This window comes from Anarhichas minor, unplaced genomic scaffold, assembly GCF_050575085.1.
Source record: "Anarhichas minor isolate MPS153535 unplaced genomic scaffold, ASM5057508v1 ptg000033l, whole genome shotgun sequence".
NCBI classification, from domain to species: Eukaryota; Metazoa; Chordata; class Actinopteri; order Perciformes; family Anarhichadidae; genus Anarhichas; species Anarhichas minor.
The window spans coordinates 3,851,175-3,876,193 of record NW_027466479.1 but is presented as its reverse complement, the minus strand read 5'-3'; the positions used below and the strand labels follow the sequence as shown (position 1 = coordinate 3,876,193).

General features: G+C 40.8%; 2 protein-coding genes across 2 annotated transcripts in view; one reads left to right on the top strand and one right to left on the bottom strand.

Annotated features, from left to right (window-relative positions):
- Window positions 1–120: 120 nt before the first annotated feature.
- c1galt1a (core 1 synthase, glycoprotein-N-acetylgalactosamine 3-beta-galactosyltransferase 1a) lies at window positions 121–10,123 on the top strand. Its single transcript, XM_076106290.1, has 3 exons — window positions 121–271; window positions 4,160–4,824; window positions 9,950–10,123. Exons 1-3 carry the CDS (start codon window positions 121–123, stop codon window positions 10,112–10,114), a joined length of 981 nt encoding a protein of 326 aa, XP_075962405.1. The 3' UTR covers window positions 10,115–10,123.
- A 4,486-nt stretch (window positions 10,124–14,609) lies between these two features.
- The window catches only part of col28a1a (collagen, type XXVIII, alpha 1a), a 36,849-nt gene continuing 26,439 nt past the window's right edge, over window positions 14,610–25,019 (bottom strand). Inside the window, exons 22-33 of the mRNA XM_076105693.1 lie at window positions 23,550–23,618; window positions 23,259–23,327; window positions 22,776–22,844; window positions 22,263–22,331; window positions 22,058–22,126; window positions 21,703–21,771; window positions 21,455–21,535; window positions 19,915–19,950; window positions 19,785–19,821; window positions 17,869–18,017; window positions 16,185–16,464; window positions 14,610–14,782 (exon numbers count right to left, since the gene is read on the bottom strand). Coding sequence (XP_075961808.1) covers window positions 14,610–14,782; window positions 16,185–16,464; window positions 17,869–18,017; window positions 19,785–19,821; window positions 19,915–19,950; window positions 21,455–21,535; window positions 21,703–21,771; window positions 22,058–22,126; window positions 22,263–22,331; window positions 22,776–22,844; window positions 23,259–23,327; window positions 23,550–23,618 — 1,170 coding nt within the window. The remainder of the gene's footprint in view (window positions 14,783–16,184; window positions 16,465–17,868; window positions 18,018–19,784; window positions 19,822–19,914; window positions 19,951–21,454; window positions 21,536–21,702; window positions 21,772–22,057; window positions 22,127–22,262; window positions 22,332–22,775; window positions 22,845–23,258; window positions 23,328–23,549; window positions 23,619–25,019) is intronic.

Here is a 25,019-nt window from a genome sequence, read left to right as displayed (position 1 = left end):
GGCTCATCCTTATTTCCTTATTTATCTCTTCATTTTTAGAGCAAGTGACCGGAGAAGTATCTCGTGCGCATCGAGCAGTGAGTGACTTGGCCACTTGTTCCCGGCAGGTCAATCAGGAGGATGAGGCTCATTAAGTCTCATTTAATCTTCACCATTGGAGTCATGATGGGATTTCTCTCCTCTCGCATTCTGTTGGACTCGAACTTTGCAACAGAACAAGCCATTTACTTCACGAGGAATGTTATGCACGAAGTCAAACAGCTGCACACAGGTGATGATTTTATCCATACTTTATTTAATCGTGTCTTTTTATGCACGTTTTATGGCTGATGCACCACAATGTAGTGGGTGCATCTAGAACCTTCATTTTACTTTATTTATGAGTGATGAATTGCATCATTATTTTATTTGCATTCAAGCCATCTGTTCATGATCTTTTCATTTATCCTGAATTGTGAAGCACCAAAGTCAGTTTCAACACGAGCGCTAATAAATCATTCATTATTCTCCTGGTGTTTTATAATGATAATAATTATAATAATAATGATAATACTACGGCGACTGTAACAGGTAGCCTCCATGAGATCTAAACCACAGCCATGCGTAATTGGTCGCGCGTAATTCCGGTGGTGTTGGATGCAACACAGAACACAATCGGTGAAAATGCTGACGGATCTAATGATTGGTAGAGCTGCCACAAGTACCGAAGTGCCAACAGTTGTTAAACCCTCATCTTACCGACTGGGGTCCCGGCCGACCCAGTTAGTATACGGTTTTGTTTTATTTATCCTATCATTACAATTTTTTTAACTTTGTCAATCAATTTGTTTGTTTCGTTTATTGAGTTCGTGCTTGCCATGGTTCCTCATTTAAACGATCACTCTCTACCAGGGGAGTGGAACTCGTCTGTCAGTCGGTTTGACGGAGACACTGACAATCATTTCCTCGTGTGCTCTGTCTATTTTTTCGTTTTACTCATTATGCAAAATAACTGTACATTTCCCAAAATATTAATAATTAGTTTTCTTCAGATTACATTAATTACATAACTAATGTTTTGACAAGAAAAGTTAACATTTTGCTATGCTGTTTGTCTTTATAGTAGGTTATTCTTTTCAGTAGTCCTTGATTGTTCAATTTGTTTGGTTGGTAGGATGGAGGTTAAGGCTAGATGTGGGAGTTCTGATAAAACAGAATTTAGCAGCTTTATAGATCTGTAATAGGCCTAATGTATTTGTTTCCTCAATAAGGCATAACTCATTATGACAGCAAGCAGTCACAAGGCAACTACAACGACTACTATGAAGCAGTTTAGTCAGGATGGGGAAAAATGTGACTCAGAATTCATTGTTAGGAGTTACATTTAATACATTTCATCCTAAATCAAATAAATATAAAGTTTCAGCTTTTCTTGTGCTTTAACAGTGGTATTCCTATATATCTTAATTGTAGTAAACCAATGCAATATAAAACTGTCACAAGTCAAAATCATGCATTCAAGAGTCTAAAGGTACAGCACTATTATCAGTAAAATGTACTTAGAGTATCACAAATACTGAGCCCCCATGACGATTTTGTATGTAACGTTATTGAATGTGCAAGCAGTATTTGACTGTTGTAGCAGGTCAAGGCGGAGCTAATTCTAACTATTTTATCAAACTTGTGGTTGTCAAACTGGGGATTTTCATTATGTTCCCATACAACTAAACCAAAACAAGTTTCCTCCTGGCTGATGGTCGCAGTTTTAAATAAGTGGTTAACATTTTGAATTGAAACAAAACTAAAATGCAACAAGACTACTTGGTTAAGTTTAGTAAAACATCCCAGTTTGGCTTTAAACGAAGTATATTTAATACGTAACGTTTCCCTTAACGTAAAATAAGTCAATGTTGACTTTTGGTTTCACACAGGACACAAACGGCGGTCTCCTGAGTGAAAGTCCTGCATTTCCATTTAATCATGTCAGTCACTGTTTTGCAGAAACTATTTAGACTACGGTTACAGTTATGAAACACTTATCTTAACCTGGATTATTAAATACCGGTCTTAAAACACAATCGGTGAACTGGCATGTACAGTGTTTATTATAAATGGAGCAAACAAAGTGATTGTGAATAATTGGCACCGTTTCCAGCACGCAGCATGTTGTTTATGTCTAAGGTCGGGTCCAAACCTTTGAAGCGGAATGCTTATCAACTGAAAACCTGTCATCTTAAAAAACATGGGCAGCTGGTTCTTCTTAAACAAGAACGCGCACATCTTTTTTACAGACTGCCAACCACAGAAGTGAAGGGGACATTTATTTAGACCATGCAGGTTTTTATCACCTTTTAAAAAGGCAGTGCTTTGTAGGGGGCTTAGCCAAACACATACAAGCTCTGTTTTGCTTCCTCCCTCCGTCCCAGCATTGTGCCTTGACCAGTCATGTCTAGGGACGGGTATCATTAGGATTTTATCGATACTAGTAGCGATACTGCTTATTGGTCCGGTTCCTTATCGATACTCTTATCAATTATTTTTGAGAAAAAAATGACAATTAATAAAAATAAAAATAATCAACATTGCTCTGTTATTCATATTTAAACAAATAGTATTTCTTGAACGGCAACAGCAGGGATGTTTAATAATAATAATTTACTAATGTTGTTGTCATAAACTATTATTCAAAATAACTTATAAGTTAATAGTAACTATGTATCAAACAACTCAATATACATTGACAGACTTATTAGTTGTTACCCTTTGACTCATCTGTTGACAATGGGCAGGCCTTTAACAATAAACTGTGTAACAGCCCTATGACACTTGTTCACCCTCTCCTGTGTGAAGGAGTGGGCCGGGTCATGGCTGCAGCCTCAGCCCGACAATCTACAAAACGTAAACTGCATTTCTGTACATTTATTTTCCGCGTGTTCGCCCAATGTTTTGATAGACTGCTGGTGTTTCCTCCCTTACTTACTTACTACTTACTACTACTTATTGCATTTTATATAACGAGAGTTCTCAGCATCTACTGGAGTAAAATATAGCCACACTTTGGATCTTTTTCTTCTCTCTGCCATTATGTATGTCTCATGCTGTACTGAGTCGGAGTTGGTGTGTGTCAGAGTAAAGCACGACTCGGCCCTACATGCAAAGACAGACACAGAGAGAGGCTGTTTTTTTTTCCACGGAGATCTCATTCCGTAACTTCTAAAGTACTGATAGCAGAACCGTTAACTCCGGACCTTATCCATACTCTGGGTATTTACTACTGTCTTATTGGTTCCTGTTTAGAACTGGGTATCGTGGAGCATCCCTAGTCATGTCTATGTACATTACGTCGTTATATGTGTCATATTCTAGCCACCGTGTCCTAACAACATGCAAAAGTCCGAATATTGCGTCTCATTTTGGGATTCTCTCTGTCAGCACTGAATCTGTTAAATATGCATTTCTGGTGTGGCATGTAAACAAACCCCGTACCTATCAGCTGTGTGCTCGACATCAGACTGAAGGCGTAACCTATGATTCTACTTCTCAAACAGCAATAAAATATAGCCAACAGCAAGGTCATTTACCTAGATAAGGCTACGCCAGCCAGCTGCCAACTTTTTACTGAGGTTTTCGTAATAAAATGAGGTGGTATCGTACAGATAACTTGTCATTTCAACTTGACGAATCAGCAGTTCATTGCAGTGCTTTCAAAGCAAGCGACAGGAATGAATAGAGACATGGCGCCTGACAAAAGTTTAGCCCGAAGTGGTGCGCCATGCTAGTGAGGATATTCCAATAGAAAACCATGCAATCAAACTGATTTTGTTAGGGACACCTGACAAAACTTGGTTGCCACATGGGGCCACATGGGGCCACCTCTTGGGGATATTTTGGGGTGACAGAGTTACCTTTTGTAGCCACGGGCCATTGAGCCATGGTTATTATCGAACCCTGCCATGATAATCACAGTATTGTGATAAAAGCAGATACCAAGGACAGTATTGTTTAGAATGTTTGATCACAGTAGTGGAACTGGTATACCGGCTTATCTCTACTCATTAATTCAGTTATAGTCTTGACAACAGTCCAAGTGTACTGTTCTGATTAACTGTAGGTCTGAAACCTTCAGGTCTAAAATGTCCACGCAACACATTTTTGATACTTTGTTCTTCATTTCCTCCAGTTGAGAACAAGAGCTCAGCGGCTAATTCCCCTAGAACACCGCGGATCTTGTGCTGGATCATGACGGGGCCCAAGAACTTGGAATCCCGGACCAAGCACATCAGGGAAACGTGGGCCAAGCGCTGCAACAAAGTGCTGTACATGAGCTCTGTCGAGACGGACTTCCCCACTGTGAAGCTGAACGTGAGTGAGGGGAGGGAAAACCTGTACTGGAAGACCATCCGAGCCTTTCAGTACATCCACCAGCACCACCTGGATGAAGCGGACTGGTTCCTAAAAGCAGACGACGACACGTTCGTGGTCATAGAGAATCTACGCTACACCTTGTCCACATATGATCCTGAAAAGCCGTTGTACCTGGGTAGAAGGTTTACCCCCTTCATCAGTCAAGGCTACATGAGTGGAGGAGCAGGTTATGTCCTCAGTAAGGAAGCACTGAGGAGATTTGTCGAAGGGTTCAATACTGGGAAATGTACCCACTTCTCCAACATAGAGGACATGGCTCTGGGTAAATGTATGGAGACGATGAAGGTGGAGCCAGCGGACTCCAGGGACGTTAAGGGGAGACAAACGTTTCATCCTTTTCCTCCAGACCACTACCTCGTCAGGCAGCCCCCAAGACCGAGGCCTTGGTATCTGCTTTACGAACACTATCCCCCGGTAGAGGTATGCAACACAATACACAAGTTCCTGTTGAGAATCTTGATTTATACTAAAAATGCCAATAAGACACCAACTATTTCTGAGTGGGAATTCATTTAACATTCAAGATTCTGGACGTCACAATTTACATCCAGAGTCTATGTCAGAAGTAGTGTGGCTTTTGTGTCGAGAGGTGGAAAGTAAAGGTGTGGAGGCCAGGGTGTGCTTTTTTAAGCACAATCTTTTCATGAACAAACCAAGGTAGAAGGTAGCACAGATATTGTGGGAAGAATTTAATGTTGACATTGAACGTACAAAGACATTGCAGATGAACGGAATCTGGGCTTTTGGAGAATTGTCCAAAATTATTGCTCTTGTTTGGGGGCATGGTGATGCTTTGCGCTAAATGCTGACATCAGCATGCTAACATGCTACATTTTAGCATGCTGATGTTTAGTAGGTTTACCGTGTTGACCATCTTAATTGTGTGTGTTAGAAAGCTTTGCTAATCAACACTACAATGGAATCCTCTTATAGTGAACAGGTCTGTCCGGATCAGATTGATTACTATAAGAGGATGATTATTAGATAAAGTAATGACAGCTTCGCCAAATCATTTGCCTTTTCCCTCACCAAGGGCTCGCTTGGGGTGAGGCTTTGCCGGTTTTTGGCTAGGTCTGGTTCACTGCAGCGTGGGTGGTGCATGCAGATGAATGACACCCCTTTCTCAGGTATCCTTGCTCACCCGCTGAGTGTCATGGATGGAGGCGGGTGCCGTTCGTCTGCATGTGCCTTTTCACTTTGGGGGGCATTACATGACCAGGCATTATCAATCCCCTGGAGAGGGGTGACTTAAACCTCATTCGTTTTTCATTGACAGAAAATACATTTCTTTTTCCTTCATGATTTAAATTTGGACGCAGCATGGGCCTCAGGAAAGCATTGTGAAGCATCATGGGAATTTCTGGAAATAAAAAACAAAACAACATTTTTATTAACGTTAGCCTAGTGTAGTTTTAAAATATTTTTCCATATGTTCATGTATGAAAAGACATGGATGTTTGCACCAAATGTCATGGCACTCCATCCAGTAGTTCAGGGGATCACCAAAGTCAATAAGATACATTATCTGGAACCATAAATGTCTGTTCAAAATCCTTCTGATAAATCGATAGATGTTTGATATTTCACTGGATAAATAAAAAGTCCAACAAAGACCAACACACCAACATTGCCATCTCTAGAGCCAGTGGCCTGTCATTTACTCTTTTTTTTTAAGATTCATCTTATATTTAGGGTATTGATAGGATAGTGATAGGATTGTATCAAGTGTTCCATGCATGGAAAAAAAATGTAATTTCAGCAAAGGGTACAGAACAAGCAAATTCCGACAGGCCAAGGTGTTATCTTCTTGAATAGCGGCGTGGAAGTCAACCATGAGACACAACTTTAACTCATTCACAAGACAATGCTTGATACCTAAAGACGTCAGCGCAGGTGTCCCTCACAAAAGCACCATGAGCCTGTCTCACAGAGCAGGATTAGCCAGTTAATGTCGTTAACCAAACACTCACAGAGCAGGTTTTGTTTTGATAGTTCATTGCCCTCACACATAAAACACACACTCACTCACACACACACACACACACACACGCACACGCACACACACACAAACTCACACACGCACACACACACACAAACTCACACACACACACACACACAAACGCACACACACACACACACACACACGTGTCGGAGTCAAACCCCCATGCTGCCAATGCGTCTTTGCACACGGAGCATCCAGTTGCACGCCGAGGAGAATTAAAAGAGGAAATGTCACACGTCATTTGGGTTGCAGCAGGCGGAAACCTCCAGTTCTCCTGATTGAAGCCGATGCGAAAGTGTCTTAAAACTTGCATTCTCTCTGCTGACCAAGCAGTCCTCCGGAAGCAAAAATAAATCCGGTTGTATAGAAGTCTATGAGAAAATGACTCTACTTCTCTCTTGATTTATTACCTCAGTAAACATTGTAAACATGAGTTTATGGTCTCAATCTCTAGTTTCAAGTCTTCTTCAATACAGCATGATGTTCATTTAGTAAATGATGCTCCATTTAGAGTCAAATAGAACAGAAAGCAGAGTATGGTTTAGGGCGGGGCTACTTTGTGATTGACAGGGCTCTACCAGAGCCGTATATTGCGTCACTAAGTCACTCCTTCGCATTCCAAATATGGCAACTTCTGTTCATTGGTTTGCGAAATAATGAACATGGCGATGGCCGTATTTCTCCTACCAGGCTGCAATTTTGCTCGCGCGAGCAGAGCTATTCTGCGCGGAGTGATGTGAAAGCACTCGTCAAAGTAATATACGCACGCTGCTGTTTAATTTGCGCGCGCGCGTGGATCTTATTTGCGCTCTTGGATTTTGACAGTGATTTGCCTTCATATTAGTGCTATTTTTAGAACATCACTTGCGGGCGACTCATGTGGTCCCTGTGGGCGACCAGGTGCCCGTGGGCACCGTGTTGGCTACCTCTGGGTTAGACTGACAAATAACACAGAATGTAGTGACATCTTAGCAACCAGGTAAAAGACTTTGCCCTCCAGGACAATGTATGACATGTTAAACCCATTGTAGCCGACTCCGTGCTACTCGCGGGTCCTCCTCAACACACAACACCATCTTTTTAATCAGTTATGGTTCACCCAAACGTATTTTATTACAAACAATTCACACAGCTAGCTAGCAGACGTTATTAGTAACGATTCAAGTTGAAAGATATGTAAGAAGTTATGACATTGACATGACATATTTAGCGTTTTGCTTGGTGTAGATTCTTTTTTTTTTTAGCTTTGTTTTTTTAACACTCAATGGCTGAAGGAGGATAAACGGATTTCTCAAGGACATTTCCAGAAAAACTGGATCGTAAGAAAGGGCCGGCCAACCCCACAGCTAGCAGCCCTGACCCAGCCAGGAAAAGGATTGTTATGAACGGTATTTCTGGCTGACAGCGTCAGAGAAGCGTTGCACATTTTATGGCTAAGAATGCGTTTTATTTGCAACTGAGCATCTTGGAGTTTGGAGCTAACCAAGGCAGCAACACGACACCATAGCACGACAGGACACTCACAAGCTACGGTGCTTTTGAATACATGTAGTGTATTTGTGAAAAATTATTAAATTATAAAATAGCTATAATTTTGTGATTCTGTTTAGGCCAGCAGAGAAAGCTTTGCTGGCCCTGACAGGCCCACCACTGCTATTTACGCATTGTCAGCCACATGTTATATACAGTATATTGCTACATTTATCTTGTTTTAATGGGCTGTTTTAACTTTTTGATGCTGCAGTTACCAAATTTCCAAGTGGAGATCATCGTCTTAAAGGTCTGCTGCCCTGGGTTTTTGGATGTTGCATGTGATTGGCTGTTAGAATCCTGCCTCTTTCATGTGCACAAGCTCACCTGGACTGGAACAGCCAGAGTTAATGGTTGGTTGTCAGACTGTAGTTGACTGCCAGAGCTTGGTGTGGTCAGATGCCTTAAAGAGAGCTTGAGGAAGTTGAAGGGTTTGAGAAATGAGGTCCAAAAACTGAGCTTTCTAGCCTTACTGAGCCAAAGTTTGAACACAGTATGATAATCTGGTTGAATATTGCAATGATCTGATAATGAATGTTTACAGTGTTTAACTAAACTGCAAATTCCCACTGCTGTTCTCTCTCACCCTCCATATCTACTGCCTGTACCATTCTCTGTGACTCCTGACTTCTCTCCTGACAAAATGCTTTGAAAATCATTTACTAAAATGATATACACCTTCTTTACTTCATCTTTCTGATTGAGTTTGCATAATTTTGGAGTTGATCGATAGAAATATGTCTTAAACCACATAAATGTAAGCAAAATGTGTTTTACAACAATATGAATATAATGCTATCATTACACTTTAGTTATGCTAGGTGTTTATGTTGTTATATTGAGCCTGTAGGTTCCACTGTATAAACCAAATATATTTCTGTGGTAATGACATAGTTTGAATTGGATCAGGTGAGTTTTTAACATAATGCTTATCCTATTCTGGCATCAGTACAGTACCTACTCTTCTTCTCTCATCTCAATCACCTTCTCTCTTTCTTTCTCCTCACCTTGTCCCGTATATCTCTTCTCCTCCCAAAGCTGAGCTTTGAGTTACACAGGAGTGATTGGTCACATGATGTCTGGGGACGAATGGCATTCCATTAATGAAATCGGTTCCTCTGAATCGGGCTTCGCATGGATTCAGCTGCCGGCCTGGTTTCCTCAAGTTGTTGATATAATCACATGACCACCGTGTTGAGTCAAGATTTCGTAGTAACGACAAGATCATCGCTGTACAAAGTCGAGTTATTTGTAGTCAGAAAATACAGGAGTACGGACCGTTGTGACCTCAATTGTTGGTAGGGCTATGTTTCGTGAGCAGGGGCGTACATTTAGACAGTGCAGGCAGTTTGCTTGCATTAGGGCAGTTTCTTGTGGCGATTCAGATTGCCACCAAGGAAATATGCCTGTTCAAAAAACAAAAAAATTAAAATGATAGTGCTGTCATTTGCTATATTCTCTCAAAAAAGCAAAACCATCACCATCAAGGTTCATTTTTTATTTTTTTTTTTATTGTAAAATAGTCAGTAGGGTTAACAAAAGGATATGCTTATTCCACATAAACTATAAAAAATAAAACTATTTAAAAAATAAATAATTTCTTATTTCCTTTGGTATTCTCATCACGTACAGATTTGCAGTGGTGATTGCTGGGTAATGTATTTTGAAGTTGTTGAATGTCAACTTGCTGTTTGATCATGTGACGAGACAATACTATGGGGTGCAATGGGAGTTATTTTTATTTTTTTTTTTTAAGCAACGTCTTTTCTTCTGGCCACTCCTCCATAAAGCCCAGCTCTGTGCAGTGTACGGCTTGAAATGGTCCTATAGACAGATATTCCAATGTCCTCTGTAGAGCGCTCCAGCTCCTTCAGGCTTACCTTTGTTCTCTTTGTTGCCTCTGGGATTAACGCCCTCCTTGCCTGCCGTCTTTGGCTTCCTGCTGTTTAAGCACACAGTCTGCATCGTAACTGTGCTAAACTCTATTGTGGTTCTCTCTCTTTTTCTCTCCAGGGTCCAGGCTGCTGCTCAGATTTTGTCGTGTCCTTTCACTACATTCACGCTGTCGAGATGTATGTTTTGGAGTACCTGACGCACCATCTGCGGCCGTATGGATACAAATACAGATTTAATCCGGATGAAAAAACTGAATTCAAGACCACAACTAACTCCACATGAAATGTTAATGTGCACAACAACATCTGCACTAATTATAGAAGGACTTGAGGGTCTCAGCAGGTTTCAGAGACAAACTTAATTTACTCACCATTATATATTAAGATCTCCCTAACCATAACTTTTTAATTCAAGACTTTTCAGGTTTATAGTTGATTCCCTCCACCTGCACCTCCAAGTATTCCTGATGATGGTCTGAATCTGTGAAAACAGTGTTGATGATGTTAGGGGGTGTGAGTGGGTCTGTTTTACTTAGCTGTTACTTTGTATTTAATAAGAAATGTAAGGAAGAATCTAATTTTAACATGATGCGGGCCTTCAATCTGTCTTCCTTGTATTTGTCTTTTATGACCGTGCTACAAACTTGTACCGTTTTTCTAGAAGCTTGCCTTTCTCTGGGAAAACATCTGTGTATATTATGTACTGAAGTTGCTAAAAAGAAGCTTGTTGTGAAGTTTGGCAGCAACAAGGGTAAACCACATCAACTTTGTGACAGATGGGGTGTGGGGTATATCTAGCCATGCAGTGAAAATACCTACTGATCTAAATAGCTGACATTAAAAAAAAACAAGTTGTATTGATAAAGAAAAGATGGGATAAATGCCAATGGAAATTGATCATTAAAATGGTGCTATGGTATGCTTCTGCATACAAAGCAGTAGTTTTGTGTATACTGGCCACCAAAATAATTTGCTGTCAAATGCACATTGTGGCATCACAAGGGGACAGGTTGTGGAGGGGCGCTACATCCTCACCCAGGATCAGTGCCCACAACCCAAAATGGCCACCGGGCTAGAGACTACACCTCCCAGACTGCCTCATCAGGCACCCAGCTGCAGGTGCTTAAGGCCCCTAATTGATGCAGGGCTGGGAAACTGAATAAAGGGGAGAGCACCACGAGAGAAGAGTTGGGCCCGGAGTAGGAGAGAGGACGCCTACATGGAGGAACAGATACCAAGGAGTTGGCAGGGTTGGATTACTTTTTGGTGAAGAAACCACTTTCTCCTCCGGGACACTTTATGTTTATTTCATGGACTTTTTTTTGTTTGATTTGTGATTTTTGAGTTAAAGGAACTGCCAGTGGGACGGACCAATAAACCTTTATTTTTGCTTATACTGTCTGATTGTGCCTGTTTTACGCTCTCTTTTGCACTGCCCCACCCTAGGGACAACCCGTGACGCTACAACATATATCAGTAGTAAACAGTTCTGATCTCATCTCACTGGTACCATCTGGCAGGGCTGAAAACCTGACAATCTCGACAAAGCTACAAAGTATTTGTCCGATTATTAAATACACTATTGGTGCATACTGGCTTGTACAATAAATATGAAGCAACCAGCTGAGAGACTTCACTTGGACTCTAGCTTTTAGTCCTGAGACTTTGACTCTGGACCAAAGATTTGAGACCCGATTTGGAATCTTGCTCAACAAAGACTTGAGTCATGACTTGGACTTCCAAAAAATGACTTGTGAGCATCTCTGTTGTGTACTCAATGTCAAATGCCATATATGTGTGTTGCTGTGTGCACTTTTGAAAGGGTTATAAAAATGGACAATCTTTAAGAAATTATATTTTATTTATTGAAAAAAAGGTTTATTTTGTTGAACTACCGTGTTCTAACTTTACTATTCCTTCTGGCATTTTAACAGTGTTAAACAATAAAACAGTATATTTTACAGTCAAATGTATCTGTCCATAAAATATTCATCCTAATAGAGGTTAAAAGAGTTTTCTTAAGATGAACTAAAACAACTACAGCTTGAGAAAGCAATATTGAAGTAGCTGCAACATGTGAGTATACCTTAATTGTTAAAGGGATAGTTTGGGTGTTTTTAAGTGGGGTTGTATGAGGTACTTATCCATAGTCAGTGTCGCCATGCCCCCAGAATGGAGAATTGGACAGGAATACTGGCAGAGGAGCAAAGCAATATACTGGTGTGGAATGTATTTTGTATACCTAAAAGAAAGGATCACCAAAATCAATATCAGTTTAAGTATGCGCTATATTTTAAATACCAGATGGGGAACTGAACTCAAAGTGAAACTTAGCTTTGAAAAGAGCATAGATAACTTTCTCTTTCAGTTCAGTTGCCCATCCGAAAGGAAAAAAAGCAGTGAAAATATTTTTAATAGAGCATATGTATACATGAACTGATATTAAGGTTTTTATTCGGTGAGCATTTTGCTGGCCTCGTCCACACCAGTATATTGCTTTGCATCCCATCCTTTCCGTTTCTCCAAAATGGGGGCGTGCCGATGTCCCTCTACTGTAGGTAATACATCGATTATGGATAAGTACCTCATACGAGCCCACTTAAAAACACCCAATCCATCCCTTTAAGAATACACAGTGTGCTTAGGTATCAACATGCCCTTAAAGGCACTGCTGTTTTGTAGACAACTCTTAAAGAAACACCTGAAAACAGTGACCCACAAAAACAATAGCAAGACGAATCCCAGAATGAAATACCCTAAAAGGAAATAGAAAGTGTTTTATACCCGTCAGGTCCATAAACTACATCTGTAACAACAATATACATGGTAACTATATTCACATTGCAGGTGAAAGTTCCTCAATTCTGATGTTCTGCCCTGTGCTCTGTTCATAGTCATATTGTCATGACATAAATCCTACTGGCACATATAATTTAACTAACCAGATTTAGACACAACTGTCAATAACTGAGAAATAATTTGCCATAGTGTAATGGGAAAATATGTCATAGTCTAATGTGAAGGTTTAAGGAATGTAAGTCCTAAAAGAGCAGACACCAAACTGTAGTTTCAGTAGATGACTTTAATTAGTTTAGTATCCAGGTGTCTTGTTATCTGTTATCTTGTGCACTGTTTCTTTCTTCTTCGTAAGACAGAGACACAGAGAGGCCTTGATTAACAGAGATCCTCTGTTTGAAATACTTTTGACTTCCTTTGTGACGCGTTATCTGAAGTTGTAAAGGCGTAAACCTTTGCATGCAGATAAGATGTGTGAGGGTAAAGAATGTCTGTTCTGTCTCTGCAATGGTCATTTTTACAATGTCACAGTGACTTCAAAGGAAGCATCTGTTGTGAGTTTAAACTGATTATTGTAAGGCAAACTGTGAACAAAGGGATTTGCAAACAGGAGATAAAGCATCTTCCTGACTGTCTTAAATGAAGTATACTAAGGCTCGAAGGATGACCTGCCTTTTATTGTGTTCTTTGTGTATTCTTGTTAGCTAAGCAGATAACAGGAAGCTGTCTGAGCATAAATGTCCATGCATTGTGAGTGTTAGGCAGAGCACTCTCCCAGATGACTGCGATGTGTCTGTGAGACTGTTCTCTTTGCTTGCAAGCAAATAAATTGACTTTACAAACCTTGATCGTTCATCAAAACTCTGTTTTACTTTATATTGATAGAAAACCTCAACTTTCTTCTCCCGACTAGTCATAAGAAATATTCCACAACAACTGTTACCGACAGAAACAGCTTTAGTCTGTTTGTCCACAGCTGTGAGTCCTGCCAAGCTGCATGGAATAGATGGGATGTGCTGATTGGGATGCAGAGTTTGAATAAATGGTTTTGCATTCGTTGTACACTCACTGAGATGTGAAACCCTGTTGTCAGTTGAGGCTCTGCTATTCTTTAGCTGAACTCTCTCTCTCCTTCCCCCACCTGTTTCCTTGTTTAACTTAAAATCCTGGTCACACCGGTAAGGACAAGCACAACAACACTTTGAATGAGCTGCACTTTCAGAGATGCTGTTTAACCCTCTGATGCACAACATATTCTAAAAATGTTAATGCACAGAAAATGTTCATTGCCCCCATTATATGATACATAGCTGAATGGTTTGTTTCATTACCTAGGATTTTTTTTAACTAACTAGCTCCCGTAGCGGTGCCTACGGTGTGATAGAATCTGAATTGTAAGTCGCTTTGGATAAAATCGTCTGCTAAATGACTGTAATGTAATGTGTGATTACAGTATTTTGTGTAACTCGCCTTGTGTTTTATTTCATATTATATCAAGTTTTAATCATGGTACTGAAGGACTTGAGGGTAGTGGCTTGCGATTAAGAACTTTCAAGTGAACATGTTCAGAGCTGAAAAACTGAACCGGTTGACACAGGATCGCTGTCTGAGTGTATAGACAAGAACCGAAAGAAAGGCACAATAAAATGATTTGCATCAGGGATGGCGTGTTGAGCCCAGTCTTGTTGATTCCCCTGTCAGCGCATATTGGTTTGTAGTTTTATATTTGGGTATAAATCCCAGAGCAGATATATGTAGTTTTCCAAAATGACCAGACGGCTAGTACATGTGCAGCAGTTAAAAATTGAGCAGGAGCACCTGCAGTGTGAACGTAGCCTGAGAGACAGTAAGGAGGTCCAAGCCTGATCTCCATGACGTCCTTGACCTGCAGCAGTCCACAAAGCACCAGTCTGTTCCGTCCCTCGGCGACGGTGATGGAGCATGTTCGCTTTGCATGCACCCTTTTCTCCGAGCACAGCTTGTTACGTGTAGACGCAGGAACTCCTGCAGCTGGCTTCAGTCTCAAAGTTGTTCGCGTTGCCCTGACAACTTCCGAACCAGAACTGAGCGCAGGCATTGGCCTCGGGGTCGTAGTACCACTTGATCACGTACTGTCGACAGGGACCTGGGTCCAGAGGCTGACTGCACCCCTCAACTGAAAAGATAAGAAGGGTGCAATAACTCACTGCATGTTACAGTTTCAACATACATGTAGCAGGTCATCAGAATAAACTGCTACATGACACATCCCGACTGAGGCCCTGTTTAGACCTGGCATTCATTGGCGTCTTGGGTGATCCGACCACAAGTGGACCTGGCAATAGAATGCATCTCCAGTGACCACTTGTGTTCGGATCTCACTTCCCCGCTCTGCAAAGACCAAATCGTTGTTTGCAACGGGCAGAAGGCAGCAATGCAAATCAAAGTGCCCAACTGTGTTCGGGAAGTCTGTCGTGCTAAACGCACACTTCCAATTTTGCCAATGTATTAGTTTGCTTTGAGGGGACAGACCAGCGTTGTAGTCATCGAGATCGGTCTTTTTGAAGGTCTCGGCCTCATATCGGAATCGACCGCATTTTTACTCTGCAGTTCAGTCTTGAGGAAGACCGGTCAAGACCGAAGTGCCTGTGCATTGTCTGATTTATATGTTAACATTAATACTGTGGTTTCTCATAGAATACAAAGGCACACCTGTACTTTCCTGAACTCTCCACTTGTAATTTAATCACCCAAGCAAATGTTCATGTCAGGTCTGATTAGGGCCTGAGATAAAATTCAAACAACCTGGTTTTAACCTGTATGAATCTGAGTGGACTCTTTACTTGTTACTTCATTCCCTTTCCATTCCAAAAGTAGAAGTACTCCCTTGAGCGATATTTTATATTATATATTCTATAATTATTATTGATGTGTAAGGATATTTTACATTTGTTCCTAATTTAGATGAACTCATAATTTCTTCACAAATTGTAGTTCTATCTATAAAAACACATTTTTAAATTGATGAAGTTTATCTTTGTGTGTTAAATCTAAATAAACAAAATAACTAGTCATTTAAACCGAATTATGAAATGTGTGTAGTGGAGTAAAAGTTACAAAATATCCCTCTAAAATCTAGTGGAATAGAAGTATAAAGAAGCATATAATACTCCAAGAAAATACAAATATCAAAACATTGAACTTGGTATATTCCACCACTGAATGAATCTGTTCTCATAATTTACAAATAATTATACAAGACTATACAGACATGGTATCCCTAAAACCTAAACACAATAACATGAAAAAAGAGAAAAAAAGGCCTCCTCTAGCATGGCCCTGTAAGTTTGGTCTCATTATTGTTACTGTTCATCTAACCAAACAACAACCAAAGGAACTCATAAGAGACAGGGAGGTCCATGTGATAAGCACCCTCATGATGTGTTGCACAACTCAAGATTTCATTTCTGATGACACCATCTTTTTTGTCATGTGTCTTTAGTAGGCAATAAACTTATCAGAAATAATATAATAGACACGTATCAAAGGCTGTATCCGTCGCCACTCTGCTTGTTTACCTGGCAGCGATGAGTCCGTCAGGGGTGGAGGAGGAGGAGGGCTGACCGGAGCCTGTTTGATCTCAGCCTCATGTAGCTGGCCAGTCGGAGTCTGAGGACCCACCACGGAGGTCAGCCCAGGGCCCTGCTGCCCTCTGCCACCGGGAGAGGCGAACGTGATGTCGGGCAGCTCGTCCCAGGGCTCCACCAACAGTTTGGTATCAACCAGGTTCTTGTCGACCCTACCTGACTCATGGGACTGTGGAGTCAGGGCGGTTACTGTCTCCACTGGGAGTTCAAGCTGGGAAGTAGAGAATCTCAGATCAGACATACTTTTACATGACAGAGTTATATTCAATGCAGTCTTCCATGCAGCCACTAGTGGAAAACAATAAAAAGCAACTTGCAGAGACTTGTTTGAAAGACAGAATGGCTCAATTGCTGTGACATTTTTGGTGAATGCTTGGAAAAATCATTCACTCACGCTCTGTACCTTGAATGATGCCATCCTTCTACCGATCCTCAAGATTTTATATCCACAGAGTCATGTGACTGACCTTGGTGGGCTTGCCTCGCAACTATAAAAGCATCTGGGTGAACATGCCCCCTCCTCTTTGCCATTACTTGCCTCATCCGAGACCGTGAGTATCATTATTGACCGCAGAGGTGAGGGGCAGAGATAACTTTTGGAGTCTAACATCATATTTCAATAAATAAAAGCCTGAATTATAAATGCAAAAAAGCCAAACGATGTTGTACACATGCATTGGTGGAGCCGAGATGCACTGATCGATCGGCGTTTGGGATGTTTCTGGGCATCAACCTCTGTCAGAACTAGGCCAGGGGTCACTAATAGGCGGACCCCGGTCCGGATCTGGACCCAGGCGACCCAACTGATGGATAATTGAGAATTATACAGCGCTTCTATTTTAACCTGTGCAGCTTTTTTACGGCACTCGGTCAGCAGTCCAGGAAATACACCGACCAATTACATGCGTTGTAAATCATCTCACGTGATGCTACTCAGCCAATCGAATGTGTATTCTGAAACGCCGAGAGCCGAGTGAGATTTGCACACAGACACGGGAGAGACGGGGCGAGAGAGAGAGAGAAGTGGGAGAAGTAAGTCAGAGAAGCAGTTTATTACGGCGTGCTCTAAAAAGAAAAATGTAGACCGCGAAAACAGAGCTTTTAACAAAGAATGGACGGACTCTTATTTGTTCATTCTTCCTGCTAGCGCCACAAAACCTCTCATATGTTCAGATACCGTGGCCATTATTAAAAGCGCCGATGTCAAACGCCACGACGAGACCAAACATCTTTTGAGCAAACATACCGACTAGAATCTGAACTGAGGGCAAGATGTTAAGATGTGTAGATTATTATAAAGTTGACTGAGACCATTATGATGTGAAATGGATTTAACAATATAATTAATAATAATTATAATTTTTATAATAGTCACCACTACTATTATATGGATTAGTCTTATTTATATTATTATTATAGCTGTTGTGCTATCATTGTTGTTCCTGTCTCCCTGTCTCTCTCTCAAGCCAACCGGTAGCAGATGGTTGCCACCCAAAAGCCAGAGTACAGTGTAGACTGCTTTGCATGGAAAGTGTCTCGAGATAACTTCTGTTATGACTGAGGTCAACAGTATTTTCAAGTATCATTTTTCCAAACAAGATAAAAGCAGCATTACTTGGATGTTTTCCTCAACTGGGAACTCTTTGAAGCGGCCGTCTACTGGAGCCTCTGGGTGGATTTCCACAAGTGGAAAGATGGAGTTTGGTAGAAATGTCATTCTGTCATCCTGCTCACAAATCCGATTCAGTATTTTGCCTTCCAGAGCTGTACCAAAACAAACAATGCAATTTCAAAATTAACCGTTACAGGTTGTACTTATCACAGGATATGATGGGTGTTACTGGGTGACTGACATGTAGTGTAAAAGCACTTTATTTACCATTCACATGCATATTATATATGCACATTATATATGCATACTATGCACACTAAACATAATGGACAAATGGACTTGTACTTGTGCAGTGCTTTGCACTACATGTCATTTACCCATTTATACAAATTCATACACTGATAGCTACCATGCCACCTGGCCATCAAGACAATCTAACCACCACCAGGCACAGCAATATGGGCTTCAGTGTCTTGCCCAAGGACACATCGACATGGACTAGCAAAACCTGGGATTGACAAGGAGTTTGTCATTCCTTCTTTTTTGTTCTGTCTGGCATTTAACATTTTCTGAGTTTTTGGTACTATCGTTTCTATCATACTTTCCTGTGAGTGAGACAGCAGTTATCTTACCATATCCCTGCTTTGAAACTCATGCTCCATTAGCTGCAAGCAAAATTGTTTGCACAGGATACACTATCACTGGATTACTGCTAGAAACAATTTCATTTGAATTTGAAGAAAACAATGCAAAATCTAAAGTTTTGAGGTAACTAAAAGCACTAGAAAGACTACATTGCAGATTACAGCCATGTGGGTGATGTCTGCGTGTTCTAAGTCTGAGAAGGGGTGCAAACCTCGATTAGGTTTAAGGGGGTTAACAGCATGTTATAGAAAACCAATGCTGTATGGATGAATTCTTTGATCAATGTGTCAGCATGCCAATTTTGCCAATCGTAAACAGTGCGATTGTTGTTTGAGACGACATTGATTGCTTACTGGGAAGTGCATTGAAATCATCTATGAGGTAGACATGCTCTTCATCAGGATCGGAGGCCATAACATCCATCTGAGCCTGGAACTCTTCATATAGAGGGTCGGTCTTGTTCACGACTCCTATTACAAACATCTCGATCCCCTCCGCGTGGGCGTCCGTAGCCGTTTCTTCAAACTGCATGACGTCACGGGGGTCGGCCTGCCCATCTGTCAAAACCACGGCCACCTTCCTCACACCGGGCCGCGAGGCCCGGAAAAGCTGGTTGGCTCGATGGATGGCGCTGCCCGTGAAGGTACCCTCACCGAGGTAAGGCATCTTCCGGACGGCAGCCTTGACGTCGTCCTGGCTGGACTGCTGCTGCAAACTGACTACCACCATGTCCACATGGCTGTAGAGCACCACGCCAATCCGACTGGCTTCTCGGCTCACCGTCACGCGGTCGATAAGAGCGTTCACAAAGTCCTTCACCAACTCAAAGTTTTCTGGTCCCACACTCTCAGAGCTGTCTATCACAAACACCAGCTCCAGAGGGCTTTCTCTGCATTTGAGACCACAGCCTGGGCACCAAATGTCAAAGATAAGTTAGAATACCAAAAAAACTGCATTGTGGATACAAAAACATGAACCATTGCAAAATAAAAACTTTGCATACTATCTCTGTGCAGCCTCTACTCTTACCTGATGGAACAAAAGTCCACTGTGTGTTGCACCGCCAAGTTTTTACAGAAGCCCAGACTGGACAAACGAAATACTGGCTCTAGAGAGAGCCTTTACGTTTATGCATTGTAGGCAAAGTATTCCCCGCTAGATGCCACTAAATCCTACACACACATTTAGGAGACAAAATAGCACCCAACTAAGCAAGATGAAAAGATTGACTGAGGATTAAACTGATGAAAAACATGATAAAATGTGTAATTTACCACATATTTCTCTTATAATCCTGATGACCTCTTCTCTCTGTGTACAGAAAACAAATGTGAAAAAAAAAATAGGCTTTACATTTTAATGTCAAGATATAAAACTGTCGTTTGTGCCAGTCACTTTACTCACTGTGAGTCCTGGTTCTCCCTTTTCTCCAGTTCTCCCCTGTAAAATTAACCACACATGAGGAAGTAAACTGCATTGTCAAGGGAAACATTTTCTTACGCATTACAGTCGCAGTGTTAAACGTGTTTAACATTGTAGGCTAAATCAAAACACAACTAAACTACTTGCTTTTGTTTAGGCAAAAACAATACTTGGTTAGGTTTAGTAAAACATCATCGTGGCTTCAAATCGATATGTTTGTTACATTATTGACCAGTAAATTATTTACCATTAAAATAAGTCAAAGGCTACTTTTTGTTTCACACAGGACCTGAACTCATAGGTGTAAGTCCTGTGTGTGTTTGTTTGACCAATCCACCATCATGACATCTTTTCTACGTGGACTTCTCCTGTAATTCAGGAGTGAAAGTAGGTACTCGAGTACTCCATACCAATAAAAGATTCAGTGCCTGTACAGGGAAGAGGGGACAGCAGCGGCCTGCCAAAGCCCACGTACAATAACAACATAACGGTGTGTGTGTGCATTTTTACTTCCTTAAGACACACTTTACACAAACGTTTCCACTTCAGCCAAGCATAGAAACGTATTTACAAGGAGTAAAAAAAAAGGTACCTGAGGTATCCAGTCAATCATTTATGTCTTGACAAGTCAAGTTGATTGATTTATATAAATCCAAGGGCAAATGGTCATATTTCTATGCAATAATATGATGCTAAAATTAATAAATGGCATAAATCAGTGATATTTACCAATAAACCATTTGCATTCAGCTGGCATTTGCAAACACTGGCAAGCCATTTGTATGGATTATAATATAATACTTTTATATATAATATTAACATGTAGACTAAATATATCTTGGCCTGTTAGGACCAATGTCTTACTCTGAGACACTAGATGTATACAACACCAGAGTTATTTTGGGGCTTTTAGCCAAACCAGCTACGTTGGAGTTTCCGGAAATATGGGATTGTTATTTGTATTTACAATAAGAATGTTACAGTATTTGTAAGATGGAAACCCAATCTCTGGAAATACAATGTTTTCCATGTAACATAAGTACAGGACAATTATAACAGTAACTGATTTGATCTCCTTTTTAGCAGCATTTGTTACTTTCTGCCTTTTGCATACTACCACGAGGTGTTGCAAAGGTCAGAAATGTTCAAATCCTACAAACAGGGATTTTAAGAACAGGACCTAATTGACAATCAGTTTAGGACCAGTCGATCCTTATGATGATAAATTGATGATGGCATCAGCCTGAAAACGCTCATTGGAGCTTATGTTTGATACATGTTTCCCAACATGGAAATTAACAACAACAAAAATTGCTACCAGGACCTTCCTTTATAGGTTCTATTTTACATTAAATAAAGAGGACAGCATTGCCTACGAGAAGGAAAAGAAACTGTGACCCAGAACAAATTATAGCTGGAAAACAAAACATTCACATTGAACTGGGATCATCACAGACCTTTTGAGGAACAACTTATGAGATTGTTATTAAACCATGAAGCAAGATGGGACATGCTGTGTTACCATCAGTCCAGTAGATCCAGGTCCTCCATAGTCTCCACCGTCTCCTTTCTTTCCCCGGTCTCCAGGATTGCCTCTGTCACCCTGTGTGTGAGTGAGTGAGTGAGTGAGTGAGTGAGTGAGTGAGTGAGTGAGTGAGTGTGTGTGTGAATGCACTCTTTATTACAGCAAATTTGAAGCACTGGTAATCAGAGGCAATATGTCACAGGTAATGCAACCACTGGCACATGAAGTGGCTATATTGTAAGTACCTTCCCTCCTGGAAGGCCATCCCCTGGTGGTCCCCGAGGGCCCATTGGCCCCTGAAACCCAGGTTCTCCCTAAGAATAAAGATGGATGAATTGGTAAGCACCACAAGAGTATCATCAGCATATAGACGTATCTTGAAGCCCTGTCCATTGAGTGAAACACCACAGATGGATTTATTTGATGTGACACAGGCTTACGACTCAAGATGAGACAATGGTCATCCTTGCAAGACAAGATAATGGACAGACATGCTCAGCTCCATCCTATTCTTGGGGAACAACATGATACAGTTGGAGCACATTTGTGATCCCATTTTCTTGAAGTACAGCATACCAGTCAAGTGTTTTTATTGCCTACCTTCGGTCCCTGGATGCCCTCTCCAGGAGGCCCTAGCACGCCTGGTGGACCAGGCTGCCCTGTAGAGCCCTGGGAATACAATGCATCACAGCATTTGTCAAGTTATTAGGCTAATATTATGATATATAGAGGAAATGGTTTATAAGAACAATAGAAATTGACTTGTTTAACTCCCCCTTTATACTGTAGATACACACACACTGACCTTTGGTCCATAAAGTCCAATCCCGGGAGGACCTGATGGCCCCGGCACACCCGACAAGCCTCTGTCACCCTGACACACAGACAAAACAAACTTGGACTAAAAACACTTTCCACTGCCTATCCATCTTATACAGCATCTTATACGCCATTTTGTTTGTTCCAGGTCCACTCCATTGTCCTTTTCCATATCACCAACACTAAACACAGGTCAACAGTCTCTGTTCCAATTGAAAACCACATGGACTGCTATATATTTCACAACCATATCCACATTCATGAGGATTTTTGCTTGTTTGATGTTGAAGCTGATATTCAGCAGTGAAAATCTACATTAATCATCTTCAGGATTATAGAATGCTACGGTTAAAGTGTAGAAATGCTTCAAAATTATTTGTGAACTATTTTCTCCCTCTGGTATGTTTAATGACACTACAATTCCCATGAGCCTCAGCAAATGTCCCTCTAACGACTCTCCGCCATTTCATGAATTCATGAAGTAATGCTTGTGCTTCACCTTAGGTCCAGGTAGTCCTTTCCCTTCATGTCCCATCTCTCCTTGCACTCCTGGTAAGCCAAGCAGCCCCTAATGGTCATGGAAAAAAATGTTCATTTACAAACCTGTCTCTCTTTTACATATCCTAATACAACAGTTCTTATGATATCTTACGTAAAGTTATTTTGCATTTGTTGTGAGTTCCAATATGAATATCAAGCAGCACAAGCGAGTATTAACTAATATCACATACATAAGTTACTAAACACGCAACTATGTTTTAGTTTGACCAGCGCTCTCCTGTGTTTTTTTGACCCATCCACTTCTTCACCTCGCTGCGCTGATGTGTCGCTCTTTGTACTACGCAAGCTAACTTCCTTAAAGGGCAACCCTGCACGAGTTACAGTGCACTGTTTTTAATACAAACAGTGAATGAGAACAGCCTGATTTCTTGCATTACATATGGGCATAATTCTCCTCATTTTGGATGACTTTTCCTCTCACCTGTGGTCCTGGGAAGCCATCTCCCTTCATTCCTGGTGGTCCGACTGGTCCAGTATTTCCTTTGTTACCCTGATAGAGGAACAGGAGAACAGCAGATACTGAGAGTAACAACCAGTTAGGAAATACTGTTGTATCTAAAAATTTGCATTAAAAAAACGATTGAACTGGAGGTGTTTTTATTGCAGACAAACTGTAATGTGAAGACTTCACACACCACTTTCTCAAAGTGATTGGGTAAAGCAGTGTGGTGTGATATATTGATAGGGTGAACATATCGTGTGCTAGTGTTACCTTCGGCCCAATAATTCCTACTCCAGGTTCTCCAACATGTCCAGCTGGTCCTACGGAACCAGGATCTCCCTGTTATTTGGACAAATTCACAATTAAAGCTCATAATATGTACGCAATACAATTTATACATTTACTGTATAGACCCCCTACAGATGTACCAGAAGAAAAACAAACAAAGTTGTGGTAAACGGATAAGACATTGATGTAAATAGGTTATGTTACATTTACTTTACTTCTATAGCTGCTAGTTTTACAGATTGTTATTCTACACACACAATATATATGGTGGTCTTTTTGAAATGGAAAAAAACATTATATATATGGCTTTAGTTCCCTCGACAAAAAGCCAATGGGATTTTTCCATTGGATTTGGGATTATTGCAGAGCTCCGTGGCAACAAACGTTTATGATACTGACATATTTTGTTCAGTAAGATAATCGTCATAAATGATCATCACTGTTATGATTTTTGAAGTGTTAATTTAATCTCCAGTAGTAAAATGCTAACATTAGGCTATGAACAAACTACAACACGGTCACATGACTTCATGTTACACTTTTTAGCAACCGCCTTTGTAAAGACATGTCAAAGATTCAAAATTCACCAGAGGGGTATTTACTGATGTATTATCTATCGTAGAACAAAAAGTTTAAATCTGTTCAGCTTGTGTTAACCACAGACCACATTTCAGGCATCTAACCAAAAAAAGAAAAATGTGAATTTGAAACAAAGGAACCAGAGCACAAACGTGCCGACTCATTTCCCGAGTTTTAGAATTCATTCCTGCAGCACCCTATTATGCATTTTCTAGATTTGTTTTTACCAAAAATACCTTAATACACCTGTCTCCTGCTGAATACATTGAGGGTTAACATTGCCTTGAGTGTAATAGGTAAACATGAAATTCAAAGGTGAGATTAAGCAGGTAAAAAAAAGTTGTAACTTTGCTGCAACAGTTGTGCACAGAGATGACCCAGACAACCTTGGTCATCAGTCTGCAACATAGTCCACCATTGTACAGGTGCACCATGCATGTTTAACTGTGTACATGCCATGTTTTTTTTGTTTTTTTTAACCATATAGTTCTTATTGTAGTTGCAGTATTGATTACTTTTTTCTTGGCAACATAATCGTTGACATTGCTCAACAAAGTAAGGGCAGGAACGTTACTTTCCATTAATTTGGAGCACATCCAAAACGTTGTTTATAATCCTTCATTTTATAGCAAAAGGGTGTACACACAATGACAGTGAGCACTCAAGGTGGAACAGGAAGTGGGTGCAGTGTGCTGTGTGCTGTGTAAATAGACATTTACAGTAGACCGAGGGAGTAATCATTTTACATTTGTGCTCACTTCTCTTCCAAATGAGTTTGGTTATAGATCTATTTGCTCTTCACTGTCTGACGGCTGGGGTTTCTTGCCTTGTCGGACTCGTTCTAATGTCAATCGTCACTCAACATCACTGAAC